At 53.9% G+C, this 27,299-nt stretch overlaps 2 protein-coding genes across 4 annotated transcripts; both read left to right on the forward strand.

The window, feature by feature from the left end:
- Positions 1 to 2,725: 2,725 nt before the first annotated feature.
- Positions 2,726 to 16,206, forward strand: UNC45A (unc-45 myosin chaperone A; the record flags this gene model as incomplete). Of its 2 annotated transcripts, none has more annotated exons than XM_079700832.1 (20): positions 2,726 to 2,746; positions 2,972 to 3,133; positions 3,366 to 3,402; positions 3,701 to 3,876; positions 5,738 to 5,830; positions 6,338 to 6,505; positions 7,985 to 8,153; positions 8,406 to 8,576; positions 9,459 to 9,630; positions 10,368 to 10,668; positions 11,477 to 11,571; positions 11,805 to 11,946; positions 12,331 to 12,471; positions 12,675 to 12,802; positions 13,011 to 13,077; positions 13,552 to 13,665; positions 13,893 to 14,008; positions 14,865 to 14,982; positions 15,092 to 15,247; positions 15,370 to 16,206. In XM_079700832.1, the coding sequence occupies 20 exons, from the start codon at positions 2,741 to 2,743 to the stop codon at positions 15,625 to 15,627; spliced, it is 2,790 nt and encodes a 929-aa protein (XP_079556958.1). In that variant the 3' UTR covers positions 15,628 to 16,206. The 2 variants fall into 2 exon arrangements, with proteins under 2 accessions (XP_079556958.1, XP_079556957.1); XM_079700831.1 differs by having other exon boundaries at positions 2,741 to 2,791.
- A 2,398-nt stretch (positions 16,207 to 18,604) lies between these two features.
- Positions 18,605 to 25,098, forward strand: RCCD1 (RCC1 domain containing 1; the record flags this gene model as incomplete). Of its 2 annotated transcripts, none has more annotated exons than XM_079699041.1 (7): positions 18,605 to 18,779; positions 18,891 to 19,290; positions 19,469 to 19,590; positions 22,224 to 22,325; positions 22,958 to 23,122; positions 23,634 to 23,663; positions 24,234 to 25,098. In XM_079699041.1, the coding sequence occupies 7 exons, from the start codon at positions 18,605 to 18,607 to the stop codon at positions 24,383 to 24,385; spliced, it is 1,146 nt and encodes a 381-aa protein (XP_079555167.1). In that variant the 3' UTR covers positions 24,386 to 25,098. The 2 variants fall into 2 exon arrangements, with proteins under 2 accessions (XP_079555167.1, XP_079555168.1); XM_079699042.1 differs by having other exon boundaries at positions 22,224 to 22,319.
- Positions 25,099 to 27,299: the final 2,201 nt, after the last annotated feature.

Below are 27,299 nucleotides of genomic sequence, written 5' to 3' on the forward strand. Positions count from 1 at the left end.
CCGCCTGCCGGTGCAGGGGACACGGGTTCGTGCCCCAGTCTGGGAGGATCCCACATGCTGCGGAGCGGCTGGGCCGGTGAGCCATGGCTGCTGAGCCTGCGCGTCCGGAGCCTGTGCTCCGCAACGGCAGAGGCCACAGCAGTGAGAGGCCCGCGTACCGCAAAAAAAAAAAAAAAAAAAAGAGTAGCCCCCACTCGCTGCAACTAAAGAAAGCCCGCGCGCAGCAACAAAGATCCAACGCAGCCAAAAATAAAATAAAATAAATTTATAAAAATAGTTCTCCCTGCAAGAATGGCCTGGTTGCTATGGGCATGGGAGCCTCACCTTTGGGCCCAGAAGACCCTAGTGCTTAACCTTCTGGAAATTGGAGCCTGCACTGGGAGCCCTCCCTAACTATTTCAGACTTAGGCTCCCAGGCAGCAGTGTTGTTTCTGCAGGAACTGTCTTCTTTGCTGTCAGGAACTGGGAACAAAATCTGCATTTCTTTCTTGTGCCGTGAGGGTTCCTGCTTCAGTCCCTAGGCACTGCTGTGGGCCCCTTATGAGTGTTGTCACTGCTGTTCTGGGAGCATGACGTTGTTAGGCCTCAGTAGACACTGGAACAACACAACACTGCTGGCTGGTGGCCTCTGGCCTTCTTGAGAAATTCCCTGTCTCAGCAGACAGCATCTATGAAGTATGAGATTTGGTAAGAGAGACCTGGAGACCCTGGAAGAGATTTTCTTGTGAAATGGGGTTGGCTGGTTGCTAAGTATACTCCAATCAGATTGGTAGCTTTTATACTTTGGTTGGTAGCTGGGGTCAATGAGGGCTCAGGGGAAAAGTTAATGAGAGCACTCATGCTTGCTTTTCAGCTAGTCTTGGTGGTTGCCATGACGCAGAAGTTAGAGAGGGAAGCTCCAAACGCTGGAACTGAGGTCTCTGGGGCCTGAAGTGGAACAATCAGAATTCCCATGGCTTCCATGGCAGCCTGAAAGTTTAGAGTGTATAGAGAGAAACATATTTGGTTCTTAATGCTTGTCTGTTCTTCAGGCTAGTGGCTCAACTTCTCTCTCATTCCTCATTCGGTCTTCTAGCCTTCTGAGCCTTTTCCCCTTCAGCTTATAGAACCTTAGGCAGCTTGGAGCCACAATCCTCCCATTTTCCAATAGAAGATAGAAACTCAGTCACTTTCATCTCTCTCTAGACGTCTGTGACAGAGAAGCTTCAGGTTTGTGTTAATGGTGCTTTGGGGCTTTGATTTTATTTCCTTACTGCCTGCAGCCATGGCTTAGAAGGAGAGATGTTGGGATTTCTAGGACCAGGGCTGAGGTGGAGGTGACCTCTCATGGGCTTCCAGAGGAGGCCAGGCCCTTTGCTGACAGGCCTGTCTGTGGGGCTACTGCTGCTCTTCAGCTGGATGATGCTTGCCCAGCCGACCTCTCTCTCAGGTACAGCACTCTCCTCTGCCCAGCCCCCCATCCAGTACCCTACTCTTTTATCAGGGTATAGGCTACTCTGGGGAGCTTGTGGGGAGGAAGGAAGCCTTCCCTTCTGATAATGGTTGATCCCTTTTATTCTCCAAAAGGGGTGGAGTGGGGTGTGGGTAGATCATTTCTGCCTGTCTCCAGCCCTCTTGCCCCTCCCTTCAGCTTTGGCCCACCATCCCCACTTGTGCCAGACCGCCTGGGATGCTGATGGCCATCGCTACCCCGGTTTCTTCTGTCCTCGGCTCTCTGATACCCCGGAGGAAGCCTACTGCTGCCACCTGCAGGCTGCAGGGGGCTCCTGCTGCACTCGGTTTGAATTTGAGGCCTTGCACCAGGTCAATCTCTCTGCCCTTCCGCCTCCTCCCGTCTTCAGGTGAGAACTCCAGCCCCAGAGCCACTGGCACACTGACGGGGTGTTCCAGTACCTGAGGCTCTGTTCCTAATTTCTGGGGTGGGAGGCTTGTAGCTTACAGACAGTGGAGGGACAGATCTCAAACATAAAATCACGTAAATACATGATTACAAACAAATCTGTGAAGGAAAAGTTCAGGGGGCTGTGAAAGCAGGTGACAGGGAGTCATTGTAGGTGTTGTGTGGTGGGTGGGGTGGGACGGGTGTCAATACTGAGAGGATCTTGTATTCTGGATTACACGTATTATAGTCGGGGTTTTCAATACTGAATCTGTCCACGGATGGCTTCAGGGTACCTGTGAGCTCCTTGAATTTGTATTTTCAAATTCTACACTTTTCTGGATAGGGAGTTCTGGGCTTTCTCCAGACTCTCAGGGGCTCTAACCCATAGGCTGCAGTAGCAAGAGCGCGGCTTGGGCCAGCATCCTGATACTCTCCCCTCTCCCATAGGGGCCCGGGCCCGCTTCTAGCACTGGGCCTTTACAGCCTGCTGCTCGTGGCCCTGATGACTGCAGACCTCGTGCATTTCTGCCGCGGTCGGGGCCGGGGCCGAGATCTGGGCCGGGACCTGGACCAGGACCGGACCTGAGCAGCCACGGGCGCCCCTCTCGGTCCTCCGCGCGCGCCCCCTGGCGGTCTCGGCGGGAACAGACTAAGCGCGCCTGGGTCTTCTCTGCGCCTGCGGACCCGGGCCGAGCGCCCTGGCCCTCTTCCCGGCGTGCTCTCGCCTTGGCCCCGCCCCTTCTCTACCGCCGCCTCTGACGCAAGATTGGGGCGGGGCAGCCGACGGCGGATTCCCGAGCCTAGACCCACCCCTCTCCAGAGACTGCGTCTGCGCGCGCCCGGGACGTCTGCTGCGCCATGACCGTGAGTGGTCCAGGGACACCCGAGCCCCGGCCCGCCGACCCCGGGGTGCGTACCCATCCCCCTGCGCCATCACCACTTCGCACCTGCTCTAACCATCCTCGGGCCTCCTCCTCCCTCAGTCTTGGCCCTCCATGGGACTCACCCGCGACCCCCAGTCTCCTCTGCCCCTAGCTCCCCGGGTCACCCTGAGCCCACCCCGGACGTTTCCACCCCTTCCCTCCACAGGCCAGCTCAGTGGAACAGTTGCGGAAGGATGGCAACGAGCTGTTCAAATGCGGGGACTACGAAGGCGCCTTGACGGCCTACACCCAAGCCCTGGGTCTGGGCGCAACGCCCCAGGACCAGGCCATTCTGCACCGGAACCGGGCCGCCTGCCACCTCAAGCTGGTGAGCGAGCCGGCTGCTCTTCCCCTGGCCTGCCCGGACCCCTGTTTGCGCACCTCACCGCTGCTTGGGCCCCGACTGGACATTCGCCTTCTCAGGCCACCCACACTTGTTACACGTCTTTTGGGTCTCTAGGTGGTGGGGGAACCTGGTGACTAAGGAAAACAACTTTGTTGCCCACTCGTGCCCGAAAAAGGAGATGACCAGCCTCTCAGGTCTGTTCTTTCTTTTACAGGAAGATTACGACAAAGCAGAAACCGAGGCATCCAAAGGTAGGGGAATGTGGCCCTTGTGTGGAGCTGTGGGACTTCTGGCGTGGGCAGGGATTCTGGGACCACTGCACCGTCACTTTCTCCTCCTCCTTTCACCCCTGAAACACATCTGCCTTTTTTCTTTCCCACTTGCCGGGGCATTTCCTTTTCCGCAGCTACCCTCACCTTTTCTGAGGCTGAAGTACTGAGCCCCACATCCGTCCCCCCACCTTCCTCTGCCCCTCGAGATCTTTCCCTGCTGCTCTTGCCTGGAGATGGTGGCCTCATGGGTGCTGACAGAGCTCCTGTTTGTGCTCAGCCATTGAAAAGGACGGTGGGGATGTCAAAGCACTTTACCGGCGGAGTCAAGCCCTAGAGAAGCTAGGCCGCCTCGACCAGGCCGTCCTTGACCTGCAGAGATGTGTGAGCCTGGAGCCCAAGAACAAAGTTTTCCAGGAGGCTCTGCGGAACATCGCAGGCCAGATTCAGGAGAAGGTGTGTGAGTAATTGAGAGAGCGAGGCATTGACCAGTGGTAGAGGGGCACTGGTAAATGGATCTGGATCAAGTGTGTAAACACAGTTCTCTGGAAGGGGGATGCTGATGGCAAATGACCTTATAGAATGATGCTCAACCTTGCCAGTGGTTACGTAAAAGTAAATTAAAAGAACAGCAAGGTGCTGTTCTTTTTGGTGGTCTGTTTGGCAAACATTTAAAGTTTGTACACATTGCTAGAAGGAGGGAGACACACTTAAGGGGTGAGGTTGCGGGAGAACGTGGGCTCGTTCATGACTGCTGCAGGGGATGTAATTTGGTACAGCTCCTTTGGAGAGTCCTTTAGCATATCTTTGGAGTATAATTGCTTTACAATGCTGTGTTAGTTTCTGCTTCATAACAAAGTGAATCAATTATACATATGTTCCCATATCCCTTCCCTCTTGCATCTCCCTGGCATATCTCTTAAAATTTTAAATGAGCATGTCCTGTGATTCAGTATGTTTACTTCTTGCTATCTCCCCTAGAGAAGCCTTGCCCATGTACACAAGCAGGTGTGTGTATGTTTGTTTCAGCCTTGTTTGTAGTAATGAAAAATTGGAACTTGCCTAAATGCCCAGCAGTAGGGGAATGGCTAAATAAACTGAGCGACATCCTTACTACAGACTCCTACGTTGTAGTTACTAAGAACAGGCAGATCAACACATATGGACGTGGAAAGCTGACGCTTGTTAAGTGAAAAAAAAGCAAAATATATAATAACGTATAGTATGATACCGTTTATGTTAAAATGATCCCCACCCCCCAAATGCACTCAAAATAATACCATGTTTTTTCCACGGGTACAGTTGGGTATGTAAACACAAAGAAAAATATTTTAAAAGACGTGCATCAAAATGATGACAGTGTGACTGCTAGGGAAAGGAATAGGATCGAGAGGGCTTTTCAAAAGAGATTTTGCTTCATCTGGTTGTTTTTTTAAATAGACGTGTGATACGCATATTAAAAAATTAATTTAGGAGAAAATAATCTAAAGCTTGTCATGAACTATTATCAAGCTTGAATTAGCCAGATAATTTGGTGTTAAAATGCTGACCCAGTGGAAGCAAGTAATACGATGGCAAACACCTTCTCAAAAGGTTGAGACCTGGGAAAGCAGGCTATTTTACTCTCAGTGTCAGCTCTGTCTGATCAGCTGGGGCTGCTTAGAACCCTGTGTTGAGAAGGATTAGGAAGCAGGTTGCCTGGGCCTAGGAGAACGTGTTGTGACATGAACCACGTCTGCCATGGCCGCAGGAGGGGAAGAGGGGAGCGGCACACATGCTAGGCATGTACCGCTATCCACGCCCAGGACCCTAGGGAGGGAGAGGGCCTAGGATGAGCTTGGTCATTCAGATTATTTTTTAAAAAACATCAAAAAGAGAATCCTTGACTTAAAAGGCGTGTCAGCAGCTACCTCGTGACTTGCTGGCTCCCTTGCAGGAGGTATAAATGCTGGTTCAGCACCACGGGCAGTGCACCCAGGCTGCCACAAAGTACATGGCCCCCCAGGAGTGGGTTGCCTCATGGCTAACAGGACGCCACCCCTACTGAATGGTCCTGCCTTCAGCATCAGTGCTGCTCTCGCTGCCCAAGTGGGAAATAGCTCAGAGAAGAAAACAGCTGCGGGGAGTTTGAGAGAAGCTGCCAGGCAAGTCTCTTCCTGCCCAAGGTAGCTTGGTGCGAGGCCTAAGCCCAGGCATCCTTCTGTGCCTCCCGGAGTCAGGAGCCAGGCCCTGGGAGGAGCCAGAGAGAACAAAGAGGGAATGTGTTGTCTCCAGTCAAGAGAGGCAGTTCCTCCCATGCTTTGCTGACTTGTCGTAGGTGAGATACATGTCTTCGACGGATGCCAAAGTGGAGCAGATGTTTCAGATATTATTGGACCCACAAGAAAAAGGCACTGAGAAAAAGCAAAAGGTATGGAACTGTGAGTGGGAGCTGAACTCCCCCAGCGCTGCCCACCTGTCCCTGTGTGCTGATGTTTGCCCTGGGAGCCCCTGCTGGCCTGGCCTGCTGCACATCGCTCCTTAGATCGGGCAGCTGGGCTCACAGAGCCTGGGTGGGAGCTCAGAGGGCCTGGGGCCTAAGTGTGAGCCAGGGAGAGGGAACCAGTGTTCCCGAAGCACCTTGTTGGTGCTTAGGTCCTGTGCTAGGAGTTGGGTGTACAGAGGTGACTGAGGCACTGTTTCTGCCCTTCAGGCTTTTCCGGGGACTCAGGACTCTATTTATTCTAACCCTCAGTGCCAAGAGCAAGCTCTTTTCTCTACTTACAGAAGAGAAAGCTGAAGTTCACAGAGGTTAAGTTTATGGCCAAAGTCACTCAGCTGCTAAGTGGAAGCAGTGAGGTCCAGAGCTCAGGGAGTCTACTCGCCCTGCCCCGTGCCATGTACAGTGTTCACGTTATGTGCACTTCCTTTGACGCAGGCATCTCAGAACCTGGTGGTGCTGGCCCGGGAGGATGCTGGAGCTGAGAAGATCTTCCGGAACAACGGGGTTCAGCTTTTGCAGCGCCTGCTGGACATGGGGGAGCCCGACCTGATGCTGGCGGCCCTGCGCACACTAGTCGGCATTTGCTCTGAACACCAATCACGGGTGGGTGAGGCGAAGGGTCTAGTTACTGCCTCAGTCAGTCTGTCCATCCACTCTTCCACCTCTCATCTTATAAGGCAAAATATAAGGAGATACGTAACGAGAGGCAAAATTAAAATGACACAAAAAGACCAACATGATTTGGGACAAAGTGTGGCCAGGAAAGAACGAAAGCAGCCCACTGACACCCTGAGCACTTGTTTTTTTTCATTTATTTTATTTTTGGCTGCGTTGGGTCTTTGTTGCTGCGCACGAGCTTTCTCTGGGTGCGGCAAGCGGGGGCTACTCTTCGTTGCGGTGCATGGGCTTCTCGTGGTGGCTTCTCTTGTTGCAGAGCATGGGCTCTAGGCGTGCGGGCTTTGGTAGTTGTGGCTCGCGGGCTCTAGAGCACCGGCTCAGTAGTTGTGGCGCACGGGCTAACTGCTCTGCGGCATGTGGGATCTTCCTGGACCAGGGAACTCTCCTGCGGCAGATCGCAGAGACACCTGGTCATTGATCCCCTCATTGTCCGTGCGGTAAAAGCAAGCTGCATGCGGAGAACAGGGCACCTGTCCTTCCCCCACCATCAAGCTGGCATTTCCCTTGGACAGGGGTCCTCACAGTGCTTGATGTGGTCAGTGATGTGACCCACAGCATCTTTACCATCGAGACCAGATATGTAGGGCAGGACCCTGAGATGGTTCTCAGTGTAGACTGTGGGTGTCCTGCACAGACAGTTGAGCAAGAACAGCCCTGCCCCAGGCCAGTGTCACAAAGTCCATGCTCTGGCTCTTGCCTGAACTGACTGGGCCTAGGTAACAGGGACTTGACCCTTGGTTGCTTTTAGAGGAGCCCACAGTTCCTAGATCAGGGGTGGAAATGTGAAACATTCTATGAACACTTCAGGCCAAGATCGGGTTCTATTTCTGGGTCTCCCAGGACTAGGAACGGTAAAGCCACGTGAATTCCGCCTGCCTCCTCTAGCCTTCCTGCCCATCCCTGTTGTGAATGGGGATGGACCCAAGTAGACCTTCGGGGTTTTTCCAGCTCAGAAATGGGTGCAGAGGCCTTGTGGTTCGTTCCATGTATGTCCACGTCCCCAGGATGTAGACAGAACCTCAGGGTTGGTATCGGGGAGGAATGAGGTGTCCCTGGGCCAGGTAGTAAGGTAGCTTTGTCCAGGCTTATGTTTCTCCTTCCTGGGGAGACATGAACCAAAGCAGCTGCCTTCAGAGCCACAGTATTCCTTGTCTTCTCTGATTGGAGCCGAGGAGCGAGAGAGTGGGGGAGTCCCCTGGAATGTTTCTTTAGGAAGCCCTTCCAACAAGATAATCCTGGCATTGCCGTGGCCTCACCCTCAGCAGGCCCACTTTGCTTTCACGGGGAGCTGCTCTTTCACCCACATGTTTTCTCCCCTCTGGCTGCCCTCTCTGACCCCCAGTTAGGGATCTCCATGGCTGCCCTTCACCAACTGGAAGCTCTGCCCACTTCTCTCCCACCCAGACAGTGGCAACCCTGAGTGTGCTGGGAACTCGGAGGGTGGTCTCCATCCTGGGCGTGGAAAACCAGGCCGTGTCCCTGGCTGCCTGCCACCTGTTGCAGGTTATGTTTGATGCCCTCAAGGAAGGCGTCAAGAAGGGCTTCCGTGGCAAAGAAGGCGCCATCATCGTGGGTGAGTGGAAGCAAGTCTATGTCCTGTGGTGTGGCTCTCGTGGAGAGGAAGGGGCTGATCCAGCCAGGCCAGCTGCAGCCGCAGGTTGTTCAGGAATACGGGTTGTTGACAGTATTTTACTCGAGGTTCTAAGTAGCCAGGGTGCCTCTGGGGAAGGCTGGAAGCCAGCGCTCAGGCTGCAGGTCCCCTCTCCCTACCAGGGGACTTGGGGCTAGGCCACTGGAGAGCCCACTAGTGTCTTCTTGCCACCAGATCCTGCCCGGGAGCTGAAGGTCCTCATCAGTAACCTCTTGGAGCTACTGACTGAGGGGGGTGTCTCAGGCCAAGGCCGAGACAGTGCCCTGACCCTCCTGATTAAAGTGGTGCCCCGGAAGTCTCCTAAGGACCCCAACAACAGCCTCACCCTCTGGGTTATCGACCAAGGTAGGTGATAGAGTCTTAAAAAGAGAGAGAAAGGGAATTCCCTGGTGGTCCAGCGGTTAGGACTCTGCGCTTTCACTGCTGAGGGCCTGCGTTCGATCCCTGCTCCGGGAACTAAGATCCTGCAAGCCGTTGTGGCGTGGCATATAAGTAAATAAATAAATAGGTAGGTAGATAGATAAATAGATAAATAAATACAGAGAGACAGAGAAAGATCAAGTGTGTGTTGCATCTTGCTCGGGTAGCTGGGCCTGCTCGTCTCCAGGAGGGATTGCCCCCAGCGTGTGTCTGCACTGAAGTGCATGCGGCCTGCGCTGTACCCTTAGGGAACATTGGCCCCTTCAGCCGCGTTCGTGTGCATGTGCACGCACATCGAGCGGGCCCACGAGCAGGTTACCAGGGAGGCCGGGTCAGCTTTCTGTATCTGAAGTTTTTTCAGTGAGTGTGTGTTACTTCTATATGCAGGGAAAATATTCTTCAGGTTTAATATATAAGTTCATACTACTCTTTTCCCCTTAAAAGGTAAATTAGGAAGGGTTGGCAAAGTCCCAGCCTGAGTACATCTGTTGGGTACTCATCTTTTCTTGTTATCCCAATTATCCTGTGAGGCGTGGATGTTGTTTTTCCCTTCAGTTTTACAGATGAGGAACCTCCAAACCCTACAGCATTCACCCCCATGGGCAGGGCCTGCATGCAGACCTTACTTCTGAGGTCCTTCCCTGACCCCACGCCTGCCCCCAGCCCACCAGCTTCTGTGAGCCTGTCTGCTCTCTGACCTCGTGCAAGAGTGGACCTGCCTTTGCATGCATCTCCCGGGAAACCTCTTCCCTTTGCTTATAGGGGTTGGAACTCATGTTCTGCTGTCTAAATAGGGTGTCTTTTCAGGTCTGAAAAAGATTCTGGAGGTGGGGGGCTCCGTGCAGGACCCTCCCGGGGAGCTCACAGTGACAGCAAACAGCCGCATGAGCGCCTCCATTCTCCTCAGCAAGCTCTTCGATGATCTGAAGTGTGATGCCGAGAGGGAGAATTTCCACCGACTCTGTGAAAACTACATCAAGTAAGGGAAGCCTCCTATTGCCAGGGTTCCTGCGAGAGTTCTGACTCTTTGGGGAGGGACAACGGTGGAAGGTTTCCCACAAGGAGAGCAGCCTTGGGGAGGACTAGCGGGGGCCAGACACGGTGTTCCCAAGGGCCACATCTTGTTCCAGAGTGACCTCCCCAGGGACATTTCTTTCTCAAATCAGTTCTCTAGTGCAACATATGTCCTCAAGCACATACTGAGCACTTACTGTGTGTCCGTTCTGACACAGCACTGCAGCATGACAGTCCTTAAGGAGCTCACAGCTAGGAGAAGACAAGTCAGGAAATAAGCAGCACAAGTTCAGATCTTAGTACAGGGAAGGAGACAAACAGGGTGGTGTGAGTGAGAGTGACCTACATTAGGTGGCGTGTCATCAGGGGAGGCTCGAATGAAAGCCTCGATAAAGAACGCCAGTGACTGCCTAGAGGATGTCCTAGTCTTCCCATTGGCAGCTTTTCTTTTCTTCTTCTTTTTTTTTTTTTGTCTACTCCACGCGGCTCATGGACTCTTAGTCCCCCGACCAGGGATCAAACCTGGGGTCCCGGCAGTGAAAGCCCAGAATCCTAACCACTGGACCACCAGGGAATTCCGGCAGCTTTTCTTGCTGTTGCTGCCCACGTAGTGCAGATGCCCGGCCAGTGGAGGGGAAGGGAGGGAAGGAGAGTCCCCTTATGCTGGCTTTGATGTGACAGCTGCCACCCTGTACCCCTCAGGAGCTGGTTTGAGGGCCAAGGGCTGGCTGGGAAGCTGCGGGCCCTCCAGACGGTGTCCTGCCTCCTGCAGGGCCCGTGTGATGCTGGCAACCGGGCCCTGGAGCTGAGTGGCGTCATGGAGAGTGTGATCGCTCTGTGTGCCTCAGAGCAGGAGGAGGAGCAGCTGGTGGCCGTGGAGGCCCTGATCCACGCGGCCGGCAAGGCCAAGCGGGCCTCATTTATCACGGCCAACGGCGTCTCGCTGCTGAAGGACCTGTACAGGCGTGGCGAGAAGGACAGCATCCGTATCCGGGCGCTGGTGGTGAGACGGGTGGGCCTGGGCTGGGCAAGCGGGCAGCCAGGCAGGGGCCCCGGGCTGGCTGGTGTCTCAGGGTGCCGCCCCAGCACACGCTGGGTGACGGTATGGGACGTGCAGGGCCTTGTCGAGGCCGGAGGCAGGGGTCCTGGCTCCTGCTACCACAGGGCTCATGGTCGAGTCAGGGAGATGAGCCTCATACAGAGAGGACACCTGAGAATGCAGGGCGGCCCGGGCTGCCCCCTGCGGGCAGTGGGAGTGGCTCTAGGAGGAGATGATGGAGGACACGCTGGGCAGGCGGGTCAGAGGGCTGTGTGGACAGGCTGGGCCGGCAGGCGGCCCCAGGAGCGGGTGGTGTGGGGACTGCCTGGCCTCCCTGAGCCTGTTGCAGCCCTGCACCTTGAGGAAGCTGGTCCTCCTCCTTGGAGCACTTAGTCCTGGGTTTCTCCATTCCGTGAGGATCCTGGCCTGGGCTGAGGTACCCATCTTCTCCCCACACGGATCTTAGCTCCATCTGTAAAGAGCTTCCTTCTATGACATGAGAAGGAACAGCAAATCCCAGTGCAGATCAGGAGGGGTTGGGGCCCAGGCCAGCACGGTGGTCAATATGTCAGTCTCTACCAGATGCCATGTCACGTGGCCACCCCAGTAGGTGATTTTGCTGCTCGGTGCTCCAGGTGGTAACCTAGTGGCGGTGTGCATGGCCTCCAGAGAGCCTGGCAGAGTGCCCGGGGGGGAGCCCACGCCAGCTGTGGAGGAGCCCTGCTCTGCCTCCGTCCCTCGGCCAACAGCTGGTTCTCGCCTCTTCCACCAGGGACTCTGTAAGCTCGGCTCGGCCGGAGGGACCGACTTTAGCATGAAGCAGTTTGCTGAAGGCTCCACACTCAAACTGGCCAAGCAGTGTCGAAAGTGAGTCATTTAGCACTGTTGTGGCTCCTGACCTGTCAGCCAAACCTCAAAAGAGGAGGGGGGGCCTCCTCACTGCCCTGTCCTCCCCTAGGCAGACCCTCCTGCGCTGCTGCGTGAACTACTTCTGTCTGTGGCGGGGATGCCCCAGCCCCTGGCTTTTCCCCCTTGGTCCTGGTGTGCCCCTCCTGTCCCCCCACCTTTCTGATGGTCATCTGTCCCCTGCATGCCCCCAGGTGGCTGTGCAATGACCAGATCGATGCAGGCACTCGGCGCTGGGCGGTGGAGGGTCTGGCCTACCTTACCTTCGATGCCGACGTGAAGGAGGAGTTTGTGGAGGATGAGGCTGCGCTGAAGGCTCTGTTCCAGCTCAGCAAGGTAGCTCCACGGGTTCCTGCAGTCGTCCGGGGACACTGTCTAGGATTAGAGCTTACAGGGCTTTCTTGGCAGATCTTGGCCAATGGCTTTTGTGACCCCAGAGAGGGGGTGCTGGTAGCCCGAGTGGCCGCTCTGTGTGGCCTGGGCATACTGGCCTGCACCAGCAGGGTCGGAAAGGACGATCTCTTAGGAGGAGTTGGGGTGGTCAAGTGTGTGACGTGAGCTCCCAAAGTCTGGGGCCACCCTGGGGCCTGGGCGGTGCCCAGATTCATCCTGGTGCCCGCGTGGTCCAGCTGAACGTAGAACTGGGAGCCTGGGCAGCGCTTATCCCGGTGCTGCTCTTCCCCCTGGGATGGCCGCTGATGGCCCCTCTGCCCCCGGCAGTCCGAGGAGAGGTCGGTGCTCTTTGCGGTGGCCTCGGCGCTGGTGAACTGCACCAATAGCTACGACTACGAGGAGCCGGACCCCAAGATGGTGGAGCTGGCCAAGTACGCCAAGCAGCACGTGCCCGAGCAGCACCCCAAGGTGAGGGGGCTGTTAGGAGGGGTTTGGGGGCCTCCGTGTCACTGGGGCCAGTTGACCTGAGACATCCACAGCAGATGAGCCTTCTGTTTAAGCGGCTTTCCTTCCCTCTGTTTTCATGTTCATCAATTTGTGGCCGTGAGGAGGGTTCCCCTTTCCCTGCCTAATCAGCCGAGGCCCCTGTGCTCAGCTGCCTCCTCCCCCAGGACAAACCGAGTTTTGTGCGGGCTCGGGTTAAGAAGCTGCTGGCGGCTGGTGTGGTGTCGGCCATGACATGCATGGTGAAGACCGAGAGCCCTGTGCTGACCAGTTCCTGCAGGGAGCTGCTCTCCAGGTGAGCCTGCCCCAGCCACACCGGACCTGCTGCAGCCCGTCAGCCTCCAGGCTGCTGATGGAACTACAGCGGGAGCAGGTCCTGGTGCTGTGGGCCCCTCGGAGCAGGGGGCCACCCGCACGGTGCCCTTCCTTTGCTGAGCCCAGGAGTGGAGGGTCTGCCCTCCAGAGCCCGGGCCCGCCCATCCAGCACAGCCTTCTCCCCACAGGGTCTTCCTGGCTTTGGTGGAGGAGTTCGAGGACCGCGGCACCGTGGTTGCTCAGGGAGGGGGCAGGGTAAGTGGGCTTACAGGCTCCTTCCCGATGGCGTATAAAACATCACTGAGGGGCTGCTACACCAGAGATCAGTGTTGGGTGTGGGACGGAGAAGTATTATTAGCGACCAGCAGGAATGTCTTCCTGCTGAGTGAGAGATGCTGGGGGGTGGGGGGGTGGGTCTCTTCAGAGCCCCGGACTTTGTGCCTATTAGGGTCCTGAGCTCTCCTCCTTTCCCTTGTGTCATTGACCTCCATGGCTCTGGTGCCGGGCACAATCCACGTCTGTCCCTTAATAGTTGTTTCGGGAAGTGTTTGGGTAGCTTACTGGGAGGCCTCAGAGAGATCAGAGGGTGGGAGTGGGAGTATCATTGTCAAGCCTGGGGAGAGAATGGCGGGGAAAGGTGAGGGCAGCACAGTCAGGGCCTCAGAGCCTCGTGGTTTGGGCCTTATGTTCCCAGGCACGTCTTGGACACTGATGGGCTTGTCCCTACAGGCTCTGCTCCCGCTGGCCCTGGAAGGCACTGACGTGGGGCAGACGAAGGCAGCCCAGGCTCTTGCCAAGCTCACCATCACCTCCAACCCAGAGATGACCTTTCCCGGTGAGCGGGTGCGTGTCTTTCTGCCCCAGCGCTGGCCTGTCCTCCACCCCCTCACGGGGCCCTGATGGCCTTTGACCCGGGCTGCGGCTCCTCCTTGGGGAAGTGTCAGCTTTGCTGGGCCCTGGGGGTGGGAAGGGCAGCCTTCTTTTGGGGGCTGGACTCCCTCCCATCTGCAGGGCCGGTGGGGTTGGGGGAGCTGGGGCACGTAGCCCTGACAGGTGGGTGCATATCGCAGATCTACGAAGTGGTCCGGCCCCTCGTCTCCCTCCTGCACCTCAACTGCTCTGGCCTGCAGAACTTTGAGGCGCTTATGGCTCTAACGAACCTGGCGGGGATCAGCGAGAGGCTCCGGTAAGGTCCCTTGGGATGTGGGGCCTGGGCAGAGCATCATGGTTTGGACCACCCCCAGGAAAGCACTTTACAGCGTGGAAAGCACTCCCCAGTCACTCACTTACTTGCTCCTCACGGTGACTCCCCTGCATCTTACAGCGGAGGAGACAGGCCGAGAGGCGTGACTTGTGCAGTGTCCCGTGAGATAGCAAGGGACTGGGCGATGACAGCGCAGGCCCTGGAGTCAGGCTGCCTGGGTTCAAATCCTGGGTTCACTGTTTATTAGTGTATAACCTTACAAGTAACTTAACCCCTCTGTGCCTCAGTTTCCCCCTCTGTGAAATGGGATGGCTACAGTACCTAGCTTGTGGAGGAGCAACGAGGAGGATTAAATGAGAAAATACATGTAAAAGCATTTACTACACAGGTGCCTGGCTCCTGGCAATGTGCCCAAACAGTACAGATTAGCTGTTACTGCTGATTGTGACCTTGGGCCACTCAGTCTCCTCTTCTGCAAAATAGTAATAATCATAATCACACCTGCACCTTCACTGTAGGGCTGTGGTGAGGATTAAGTAAGGTTGTCCGAATGCTGGGTCAGGGTGAGGGCTCGAATGTTAGGTGTTAGCATTGCCATCATCACCACCTGGGTCTCCTAACTCCTACTTTAGAGCATTACCCAAGGTCCTGTGCTATTTCCTAGGCCCGGTTAGAAGGCTGGAAACCACTGCCTGGTGGTTTCATCCCTGGTGCAGGTGGGTCTTCGGATATTGCCCAAGGAAATCCTTGGCCCTGGGTTTGATTGTGTGGGGAAACGGGTGGCGGTGATGGATGCCAACACTCCGGTGATGCCGACCCTCCACCCTTGGCCCCACAGGCAGAAGATCCTGAAGGAGAGGGCTGTGCCCATGATTGAGGGCTACATGTTTGAGGAGCATGAGATGATCCGCCGGGCAGCCACCGAGTGCATGTGTAACTTGGCCATGAGCAAGGAGGTGAGGGTTGGTCCAGAAGGCGGTCATGGCAGGCAGGCACGCAGAAGTACCTGTCCCTGGCTGGGCTTTACCCCAGCTAACCTGGTGCACTCCCCGCTTCCGGCCACAGGTGCAGGATCTCTTTGAAGCCACGGGCAGTGACCGGCTGAAGCTGCTGGTACTGTACAGTGGAGAGGACGACGAGCTGCTACGGCGGGCAGCTGCCGGGGGCCTGGCCATGCTCACCTCCACGCGGCCCTCGCTCTGCAGCCGCATCCCCCAAGTGGTCAGTGCCTCTTCTTGGTGGGGCAGGGGAGGTGGGCCAGGAACCCCCAGCCAGGGTGTGTGAGTGAGTGCCCTGCCAGGGTTCCCTGATGCTCGGTGGTCACGCTGCCCTGTTTCCTGCAGACCACACACTGGCTGGAGATCCTGCAGGCCCTGCTTCTGAGCCCCAACCAGGAGCTACAGCACCGGGGCGCTGTGGTGGTGTTGAACATGGTGGAGGCCTCGAGCGAGATTGCCAGCACCCTGATGGAGAGCGAGATGCTGGAGATCCTGTCAGTGCTGGCTAAGGGCAAGGAGAGCCCTGTCACGAGGGCCGCTGCCGCTTGTCTGGGGAAAGCAGTGGAATATGGGCTTATCAGACCCAGCCAGGATGGAAATTGAGGATCTGCCTCTCACACATGCTACCTATCGCAGCACAGGGAACAAGGACAGACATGGCCTTGGCTGGTGGGTGCTGGGGTGTCTCCTGCCCAGCTGCCCTTTGATGTCCTCTGTTCTGAGTCAGGGGCCACGTTCACAGCCCTGCTCTGCCAGCACTGCCTCCAGCCTCACGCAGCAGGGAACTTTTCCTGTACTACTTAGACAGCTGGGAATGGGGAAGGCACGTCCTAACTCAGTCTGTGGATTCCCTGCACTGGGAAGGACCCAGCTGTGAGCCTCACCAGCTGTGAGCCTCACCTGAGCCTGCTGGCAGGACCACCCCTCATCCTCTAATAAAAGTGTGTGGAACTCAAATATGTGCCCTGTCAGTGGGCAGGGAGGGCTGGCTGTGGGCCAGAGCGTGGAGCAGGAGCTGGGCATGGCTGAGCGTGTGTGGGCAGCTTTTCAGCAGCACAGCCACCTCTGTGGAAGGAATCCAATGAATTCCCACCCCAGGGCCCACTGAATTGCCTCTTAATCCTTGTAGAGGGCCAAAGGGTAAATGTAAGCAAATCAATAAAGTATCCAGTCGCGTGGAAACACATGCGTTAGGCTTTTCAGTACTTCTGCCTTTATTTATTTATTTATGGCTGCTTTGGGGTCGTCCTTGCTGTGTAGGCTTTCTCTAGTTGCAGTGAACGGGGGCTAACGGTGGCTACTCTTCGTTGTGGTGCGCGGGCTTCTCATTGCGGTGGCTTTTCTTGTGGTGGAGCACAGGCTCCAGGCACGAAGGCTCAGTAGTTGTGAGTCGGGGGCTCTAGAGCGGAGGCTCAGTAGTGGCGCATGGGCTTAGTTGCTCCGCCGCACGTGGGATCTTCCTGGACCAGGGCTTGAACCCGTGTCCCCTGCATTGGCAGGTGTATTCTTAACCACTGTGCCACCACGGGAGCCCACTTCTGCCGTTGTATTGAGAGTTTTCAGTGACCTCCCCTCAGGCAGAGCTCGGGATCTGGGGGTGGGAAAGCCCTGAGGGAAGCTCCAGTAGCTGAGCGGGGTTGGAGCTAAGCTTGGACCACTGCGGGCATCCCCACCTGCTGGGCGGATGTTCCATCCCCACCTGCCTGGGCGGGTGGTCCCTGAGATCCTGCTTCCGCTGTCTGCAGAGCGGACTAAGCCCAGCTTGACTCTCATTGGCTTAACGGAGGTAAGTGACAGATCCCGAGCCAATGGAAGGTAAAAGCTGCCCAGCACCCGCCTAATTTGGGTGCTGCTTCTAGGGCCTCAGACCCGCGCGTGTCCAGTAGCGAGCTCCCGCCATCCCAGACTGAGAGGACTGACAAGCGGCGCCCGTCACTGGGGTCGCTAGTCGCCAACCCCTTAGATTTTTTTGATCGTCCCCGAAGTGCTTCTAATACTGACTCCGCGGCCCCGCGCGTGCCTGCGGAGGACGGGACCATCTGGCCCAACGAGCCCACGCCCACCGAAGGTTTCGCCCACTCCCCGCCGGAGGCCGCAGCGGCCTAGCGTAGGCCTTGGGACCGGTTTGATCGAGCTAGGACTGGACAGGCCGCGGCGGGGATCGCCCGAACTGAGGTGAGCTTGTCCCAAGGCTGTCCTCCCTGTGCGGTGACGTCACCCCTCTCTCTGGTGATTGGCCCCGGGGAGGCGGCGGCAGCCAATGGGCGCCTCGCTCAGGGTGCGGCTCTTCAAACCTTTCCTTCCTGCGGCTGCCAGCCAGATCCTGGGCTGGCTGGTGACTTGTTCCTGCCATCGGAAGGAGCTGCCTGAGGGGGTTGATGGCACAGGGTCAAGATTAAGGTCAGAGGCCTCCTAGGGCTGGGATTTGACCCGGAAGCGGTAGGAGCCCAGGCCCGCGTCAAGGAGAGACCCAGGACCTAACTTCACAGGCTTGAAAATGCCAATGAAATTCTGATCAAGCCGAACATGCTGTACGGAAAAAGTGGCCTTACCGTGCCACTCGACTGTGCGTCTGTCTCCCCACTTATGCGTGAGCTCCTTGGAAGTAGACATCGGTCCTTCTCAATTACTTAGAGTAAGGGATCAATAAATGCATGTGGAACGAATAAATGACTAGATAAGGTCCAGGTGAAATTGTGTTTATATAGGTCCCTGAAAATCCAGTGGTCATTTTTATCAATTCTAAGTACTGGACTTAATAAGCTGATACCGTGTGCTTACCATGGTAGGTGCCAACACTTGAACCCTTTATTTGCATCTGTTCCAAACAGTTCTACAAGGTAGGTACAAACATCACCTCCCCTACTCCCCAGCTTTGTGAAACTGAAGAAATTGAATTGGATTGAGAGAGCTTAAGTAAATTGGCTGAGGACACAGGCACTGGTAGCTGCAGAGGCAAACATGTGAACCCTGGAACTGGTCCTAACCCGTACACGGCATTGTCTCTCAAATGCTCTGCCTTCCACTGGTGGGAAGAGCACTGTATGTGGAAATGATGGGCCTTGAGTTCAGCCTTCTGCCCCTCTCGGTCCTAAGCTATGTGATTGTGTAAGGGTTACTTTCTCTGGGAGTCTCCGCTGTCAAATGGGGGCAATTCTAGTTCCCAAGATTACATGGGGTAATGTGCCTGGCATTGGGAATTTGGAGGGGGAGGGACTCAGATCCTAGTCCAACGCCTAAGAGAGAAGCCACTTAAATACCTCGTGCCCACTTTGTGGGACAGCGAACTTGCTTGAGTCAAAAGGGAAGGCAGGGAAAGTCCCCCACTCTAGACAGCTCAGAATCTTCCTAAACCTGGCAGGACTTTAGCCAAGGCTCCCGCTCAGCGAATGTTGGTTGGTGGAACGCACATCGTCTTCCTCTGTGGTTAGGAGGATGGCATTTCCCCCATTTTACAGGTGAGGCAGCTTCAGTGTACCGCAAGGGCTCATCTGGAAGAATCTCTTCGAGTTCTAGCCTTAACCCTCCGTCCCGCCGGCTGCCCCAGCCAGGTCGCAGCCAGCAGAGGGCGCTGCCGGGCATGGCCGAGGAGCGTCGCGGGGCCTGGTTCGGCTTCGGTTTCTGCGGCTTCGGGCAGGCGCTGGGCTCGGGGCGCGGGCGCCAGGTACACAGCCCCGAGCCTCTGAGGGCGCCAGGCGCGGGCCTCGATGTCTGCCGCGTGAGCGCGAGCTGGAGCTACACCGCCTTCGTGACCCGTGAGCGCCTCCTTCCGGCCCCATCCCGACCCCAGCCCCGGGTGCGTGTCCCGCCCCCAGCCCCGGGTGCGTGTCCCGCCCCCTCCCCAGCCAGCTCTCCGCCCCCCGCAGGTGAAGGAGGCCGGGTGGAGCTGTCTGGCTTCGCGGTCGGAGCGGCGGGCGGCTGCAGGGATGCGTGGGCGTCGGAGGAGCTCCTGGTGGTGTTGCGCGCGGGGCCGGGACCCGGGGCCGGGACGGAGCTGCAGGCCTGGGCGCCCGGTTCGGCGCTGCGCGGGGAGCCCCTCTGGACCCAGACCGTGCCGGAGGCCGAGCGGGAAGACGGACCGGGCGGCGATGAGACCCAGGCTGGGCCGCTGCCGCTGCTGCCCTGCGCTCGCGCCTACGTGAGCCCGCGGCCGCCCTTCTACCGGCCTCTGGCCCCGACACTGCGGGCGCGCCGGCTGGAGCTGGGCGCTGAGCACGCGTTGCTGCTGGACGCGGCGGGCCAGGTGTTCTCCTGGGGCGAGGGCAGGTGAGGTGGGCCGGCTGGGCTTTTGCGGCGATGACGGGGGGTGGGGTGGGGGGGGTGCGGGTAAATGTGGCTCGGAGTGGGAGGTGAGCATACAGGGGGCAGGAGAGAGCGATTGGGGAGGGAAGGGGAGGGAGACCCCTTGGTGTGACTGTAGTTGACTAGGGCCTCCCTTGCTCAGGCACGGACAGCTGGGCCACGGGACTCTGGAGGCAGAGCCGGAGCCGAGGCTGCTGCAGGCGCTGCAGGGCCTAACCATGGCTGAGGTGGCCGCAGGTGGCTGGCACTCTCTGTGTGTGAGTGGTGAGTGACCTAGTGCTTTTCCAAAACCAGCTCAAGGTCTCGTAGGCTCCAAACCTTCCTCCTTCTCTCGCAGATTGATGGGTGCCCTAGCCGGGCCTCCTCCCAAGCTCCTCCCACATCAGCCAGCCCAGTCTTTCATGACTCCCTAACGCCTCTCAGATTCAGCCCCTCTGCCGCCACCATCACCCACTCGCACCCGGACTGTTACAATTGTTTCCTGTCTTCTGTTACTGGTCCCACTACCCCTCCCTTCAGTCTGCCTCCAGCCAGGGCTGTCTTTCTAAAATACTCCCCAAGGGAGAATGAACGGGTGAGGGGCAACCGAGCTAAGGAGAAAAAAAGGCAGCAGTTGCCCGGGTGGCCGTGATGTGTGGCACACAGTGGACACTTGGATGCCCACCGGGAGGAGGATGATGGTGAGTGTGAGCTCTGGTGGTGCCATGGCTGGTGATCCAGGACCAGAATGAGGAGTTTCACCTGAGATTGTGTTCACCACTCTGGCAGGTGATCCAGGTGCAGCTGATTTCTAGGCTGTTGGGTGCGGCTGGGAGCGAATGATCTTTGCAAGGATCTGCATTTGGGGCTCTGGCCGCCAGTTATATCGTTACCGACCAGGTCCTGATGCGCAGCAAGCCAGACGCTGAGATGCCAAGGTTTACAGCCAAGAAACAGTTTGTTCACAAGGCAGCCAAGGGAGGAAATGCGAGAATAAGTCTCAGATCTGCCTACCTGAAGGGAGTTGGGGTATTTATGGGATAAGCAGGGTGGTCTTAGGCGTGGGGAAAGGTGATTGGAGGTAGGGAAGAAGGTGAGGTAGTCAGTGCTCTGAGCAGGCATATCTGGGTCACATGCTTCTGCATATTCAAAATGGAGGTGCTTTGGGAATTCCCTGGCGGTACAGTGGTTAGGACTCGGCGCTTTCACTTCAGGGGCCCTGGTTCAGTCCCTGGTTGGGGAACTAAGATCCCACAAGCCGCGCAGTGTGGCCAAAAAAAAAAAAAAAAAGTGGAGGCGCTTAGCATGATCTGAGGGTGGAGTTTTCCAGCCCTCTGACATCAAAAGGCCATCCACTGGACATCTGCACAGGCCCAATTTTAGGGTCAGTGGCCCCAACTAGTCCCCAGCTGGCTTTCACTGGGCAGGAGCTGACTCCAAGTTCCTGTGAAACAACTGAGTTGCATGAAGCTGGGAAGGTATGCAATTAAAGAGAAAAAAAGAAAAATAACCAAAGTGAACTTAATCAATGAAGGCACTTAACAAGCAAAGGGGTTTTAACAGGCTGTTCCCTCATCTGTTGTTCTGTAAGAGAAGTTCAAGAATTTCTGTTAGTTATCAGCTTCTGTTAACTCTATGGGGCATGGTTTCGCCAGGGGTCTTTAAAAACTACTTATGCCTGTACTGTCCCGTCCATATTCACATGTAATGGGCCTGGGTCGGCAGCCAGGCTTGAGAATGAGTGGGCTGGAGGGAAGGGAAGAGAGGGCTGGAAGGTGAGCCCAATGCGAAGTCTCGCACTAAGGTCCAAAAGGCATTTGAGGCCTTGGTGTCGCGTGGTTGGAGCACGGATGCTTCAGACCAGACCTCCCAGGTTCAAATCATCACCCTGCCCCTCGTGATCTTGGGCAGAGCACCTAACCTCTCTGTGCCTCAAGTTTTCTCTTGAATAAAATGGGGATATTGTGCTTAAAACAGTGGCACAGAATAAGCACTTGATAAAAATTAGCCACTGCTGTTAGTGAATTTTTAGCATAGGGCTGTTGCTCCAATCAACCACCTCCAGTGCTGTGAGAGCTTCCAGAGGCCTTCGGGGGAGGGGGAGGGTGCAATGGGTAAAGGGGGTTGGCTGGATGGTGACAGATGAAAACTAACCTCTTGGTGATAAGCACACTGTAGTGCATACAGAAGTCAAAATATAATGCTGTACACATGAAACTTATATAATGTTATAAACCAACACCACCTCAGTTAAAACAACAGTTTTTTAAAAGGCCTTCAGCAGGACTGGTGGCAGGTAGGGCTGACGAAAGGGGCCTGGGCTCAGTGGATGTGAAAAAAAGATCACTGGGGAACTTCCAGGGCCACATTTCCAAACTGCACGCGGGGGGAGTGGGGGGTACAATTTAACAAAAAAGGAAAAAGTGAAAATGGAGAGGAAGAGCCAGCAACAGACTTCCGTTAAGAATAGGGTGACCCAGGGGCTTCCCTGGTGGCGCAGTGGTTGAGGGTCCGCCTGCCGATGCAGGGGACACGGGTTCGTGCCCCGGTCCGGGAAGATCCCACATGCTGCGGAGCGGCTGGGCCCGTGAGCCGTGACCGCTGAGCCTGCGCGTCCGGAGCCTGTGCTCCGCAGCGGGAGAGGCCACAGCGGTGAGAGGCCCGCGTACCGCAAAAAGAAAAAAAAAAAAGAATAGGGTGACCTGAAGGCACTTAAGGGGGAAGGGGCCCTGTTGAGACAAGGAAGCTGCTGGGGCCTGAGGGAAGCACTTTGCCTGGAGTGCTGACTTGGGCCGGGCAGGCAGGAGTTGTCTCTAGGGAGCTAGTGGGGTGTAGTGGAGTCTGGATGGATGCACATGCTTAGGAGGTGGAGGGGGCGAACACAGTCTGTTAATGGGGCCCCTTTATCTCTCTTTCAGAGGCTGGGGATATTTATATCTGGGGCTGGAATGAATCAGGGCAGCTGGCCCTGCCCACCAAGAGCCTGGCAGAGGATGGAAAGACAGCCGCAGAAAGTGAGAGTCAATTCTTTTTTTGGATATATTTTATTGTAGTTGATTTATGTTGTTAATTTCTGCTGTATGGCAAAATGATTCAGCTATACATATACATATTCTTTTCTGTTGTGGTTTATCACAGCATATTGAATACAGTTCCCTGTGCTACACAGTAGGACCTTGTTGTTTACCCATTCTATATGTAATAGTTTACATCTGCTAATCCCAAGTTCCCAATCCATCCCTCCCCCACCCCCCTCCTCCTTGGCAACCACAAGTCTGTTGGTGAGGGTCAATTCTTGATTTCCACACGTTTCTGTCATTCCTGACTCCTGGCCATATTGCTGGCCTGAGAGCCACAGCCTCAAAAGGGTGTGTGACATCCTTGGGACCCCGGGACACAATGAAGGACTCTGAGCCCCTTATGAGAGGGAGCACGGCAAGGCTGATGCCAGTGTCAGCACTACATGCCCCACAAACCTGTCAACTCCAGCACTTCCCAGGGAATGTGGGGTTGGGAGCGATGGCCCGAGCTAAAGCAAGTGTGTCAGCTGTTGTAGTGTATGAGTCAGTATATGAATGAGGTTTAGATCAGCGCTCAGTGAGTGTTCAGCATCATTATCATCATCACTCTTATTACTTCTCTGAAGCCTCAGGACTGAATGAAGATGGTTCTGAAGTGAAGAGAGTAGCCGGGGGTGAGGATGGAGCCCCCGCCCCCTTCATAGCTGTCCAGCCCTTCCCGGCTTTATTGGACCTCCCCCTGGGCTCAGATGCAATCAAGGCCAGCTGTGGATCCCGGCACACAGCGGTGGTGACAAGTGAGTGGGGCTGGGTAGGCTGGTTCAGGATGGAGCGGGAGGTCCCTCCACCCCGCTCTCTAGCTGGTGGCTGCAGAAAAGGGTGTGGTCACCTAAAAAACTACCATTTTAATTAAGCATCTTTGACATGTACTGAGTAGCTGCCCCACTCAGTACACTCCCACGGGGCTTTAACAGTGGCTCCCCAGCCTGTCAGGCCCCAAAGGTTCTTCCTTCTGGAGGGAGGGTAGTGTTGCCAGCCTTTCATCTGACAGCAGGGCTGTCCTAAACTCAGCAGCTGTGAGTTGCAGGCCAATCAGTCCGCATATAGGGAGGTGAACTTTTTCAGTTTGGATCCTTTATCATCCCAAATGTGACTAGACAGTTGTTAAAAAGAGAGAGCATATGTTTTGCTACGCCAAGTGAGTCTCATGGTGACCATAACATGCTGTCAGGCCGAGCTGGACAAATGCCTAGTCAAAGAGCAGTGGTGTCAGCCCCTTACTGTCCTTTTGCTGTCCTTTGGTTGCAGGAACCGGGGAGCTCTACACCTGGGGCTGGGGTAAGTAAAAGGTTTGCTTTTGTGATGCTTAAACCAAGGGGAGGAAAGACCTGGGAGTAGAGGGCAGGTGACAACAGCCATGCAGAGAAGTGTTAGCAGGGGCCTCGGCCTGACCATTGGGACTGAAAAGCTGTCTACTCCCCTCTCTGGAACAGATCTAGGCACACTCAGAGGGGCAGAGACCAGACAAGAGAGAAATATGACAACATGTCAGTATTTCCCATCTACCTTTCTGAAAAAGTATTTGTCTTAAGGGAATATTTAGCCAGCAGTCATGAAACATCTTTTGGTCTGGCACTGGGTAGAGAAAAAGATAAAATAAAAATCTCTGCTCTGAACATCTGAGCTTAGGAGTGGGGAGCCTGGAGGAGCATCTTGCCTCTTGGGGACCTGTGGAATTGCCTGGTCCTGGAGGCTCTGTGGTGCTGGTCTCCTGAATTCACGGAGCAGACACCAGCAGAGTGGTGGCTTAAGCCCAGCACTTCAGTCAGTGGGCTATTTTTCCTTCCTGGAGGGGAAAAGCCACAAGGCCCAGTGGAGAGGATGGCAAAGCAGCTTATTTCACTTTAGGTAAATATGGACAGCTTGGCCACAAAGACACGACCAGCTTGGATCGGCCCTGCCGTGTGAAGTTCTTTGTAGATAAGCAACTCCAAGTAAGGACCGTGAGCTGTGGGCCCTGGAACACTTACGTGTATGCTGTGGAAAAAGAGAAGAGCTGACATGTATAGATAAGGGCATAAAATAAATGTAGAGTGAAAAATTATGAAGCTAACACCTCCTGTGAAACTCCCCCCAGGTCAAGGAAAACCATTGCCAGCACCCCAGAGGCCCCACATTTGGCCTTCCCTATCACAGCCCTCTTGCTCCACCTTAGAGCAGGCAGCATTCTCAACTTTGTCTTCACATTAGAAACACCTGGAGGGAACTCCCTGGCAGTCCAGTGGTTAGGACTCTGCGCTTTCACTGCCTAGCGTGCGGGTTCAATCCCCAGTCTGGGAACTAAGATCACACAAGCCGCATGGCACAGCATGGCCCAAAAAAAAAAAAAAAAAAAGAAAGAAAAGAAAAGAAACACCTGGAGATTTGAAACTGGATGCCTAAAGCCAGCATTGCAGACACAATGAAATCAGAACTTAGGGGTGTGGAACCTAGATGTGGGTAGATTTTTTAGGCTGCCCCACCCCCAGTGATTTGGAGGTAGTGCTAAGATTGGGGACCACTAGAGGTCATCTCCTTTTGTTATTCATATACCCGTTTTCATTTTGACTCATACCATTCCTGTATGCATCTTTATACAATATAATTTGTCTGCTTTTGAACTTTAGGTAAATAGAATCATTCTGTGTATGTTCTTTTATGTCTTGTTTTTCATCAGCACTGTATGATTCATCTGTGGTATCGTGCAGTTGATTCATTTTTATTGTTATATGGTATTCCATTGTATGAATTATACCTCAAGTTATATATTCTCTTACTGATAGTAATTTTTTTTTCTTATTGAGTTAAAATACACATAACAAAAAATTTACTATCTTAATCATTTTTAAGTGGCATTAAATACATTCACATTGTTGTGTAGCCATCACCACCATCCATTCCCATCTCTTTTCATCTTGTAAATCTGAAACTCTACAGCTATTAAACAATAACTCCCTGTTCTCCCCAGCCCCTGGCAACCATCATTATACCTTGTGTCTGTCTTTGTGCTCTTGACTACTCTATGTACCTAATATAAGTGGAATCATACAGTATTTATCTTTTTATAAGATAAATATTGAATTATTTCACTTGGCATAATGTTCTCAAGGTTCATCCATGTTACAGCATATTGCAGAATTTCCTTCCTTTTTAGGCCTGAATTCCATTGTATGTATATACCACATTTTGTTTATCCATTCATTGGTTGATGGACACTTGGGTTGCTTTCATGTTTTAGCTATTGTGAATACTGCTGCTATGAACATGGGTTTACAAACATCTCTTTGAGACTCTGCTTTTATTTTTTTTGGATATGTACCCTAAAGTGGAATTGCTGGGTCATATGGTAATTCTATTTTTAATTTTTTGAGGAGCCTACATACTGTTTTCCACAGTGGCTTTCCCATTTTACAATCCCACCAATAGTGCACAAGTGTTCCAATTTCTCCACATCCTCACCGAACACTTTGTTTTCTGTTTTTTTGACAGTAGCCATCCTGATAGGTGTGAGGTGGTATCTCATTGTAATTTTGATTTGAGTTTCCCTAATAATCAGTGATGTTAAGCATCTTTTCATGTGCTTATTGGCCATTCACATATCTTTTTTGGAGAAATGTCTATTAAAGTCCTTTGCCCATTTTTGAATCTGGTTTTGTGTGTGTGTGTGTTGTTTTAGGAGTTCTCTATATATTCTAGATACTAATCCCTTATCAAATAAGTGATTTGGAAATATTTTCTCCCATTCTGTTGGTTGCCTTTTTACTTTGTTGATACTGTCTCGATGCAAAAAGTTTTTTTAATTTTCATGAAGTCCAATTTGTCTATTTTTTTGTTGCCTATGCCTTTGTTGTCATATCCAAGAAATCATCACCAAATCCATTGTAACGAAGCTTTTGTCCTATGTTTTTCCAAGAATTTTATTGTTTTAGGTTTTATATTTTGGTCCTTGATCCACTTTGAGTTAATTTTTGTATATAGTGTTAGGTAAGAGTCCAACTTCATTCTTTTGCATGTGGTTATCCAGTTTTCCCAGCACCATTTGTTGAAAAGGCTGTCCTTTCCTCACTGAATGGCCTTGGCACCCTTCTCAAAAATCATTTGATTATATATTCGAGGGTTTATTTCTGGGCTCTCTATTCTATTTCATTGATCTATATGTCTGTCTCTTTTTATGTCAATACTGTTGTGATTACTATAGCTTTGTAGTAGGTTTTGAAACCAGGAAGTGTGATTCCTCCAGTTTTAGTCTTTTTCAAAATTGTTCTGTCTGTTGGGGTCCCTTGAGATCCTATATGAGTTTTAGTGTTTTTCTATTTCTGTATAAAGGTCCTTGAAATTTTAGGGAATGCACTGAATCTATAGATTGCTTTGGGTACTACTAACATTTTAACAATTTTTTTTTAATTTATTTTTTTTGGCCACGTCGGGTCTCAGTTGAGGCACATGGGGTCTTCATTGAGGCGTGCGGCATCCTCCGTTGTGGCACGGGCTCTTCATTGTGGCGCTCGGGCTTCTCTCTAGTTGCAGCGTGCAGGTTTTCTCTCTCTAGTTCTGGCGTGCAGGCTCCAGAGCGCGTGGGCTCTGTAGTTTGTGGCACGTGGGCTGTCTTGTTGAGGCACGCGAGCTCCGTAGTTGTGGTACACGGGTTTAGTTGCCCCACGGCATGTGAGATCTTAGTTCCCCAACCAGGGATTGAACCTCTGTCCCCTGCATTGAAAGGTGGGTTTTTACCACTGGACCACCAGGGAAGTCCACTTTTAATGACATTAAGTCTTCCAATCCATGATCATGGGATGTGTTTCCATTTATTTATGTCTATAATTTCTTTCAGGAGTGTTTTGTAGTTTTCATTGTACATGTCTTTCACCTCCTTGGTTAATTCCTAAGTATTTTATTCTTTTTGATGCTACTATAGAATCATTTTTTAAAATTAAT

This window comes from Hyperoodon ampullatus (genome assembly GCF_949752795.1).
Source record: "Hyperoodon ampullatus genome assembly, chromosome: 3".
NCBI lineage: Eukaryota > Metazoa > Chordata > Mammalia > Artiodactyla > Ziphiidae > Hyperoodon > Hyperoodon ampullatus.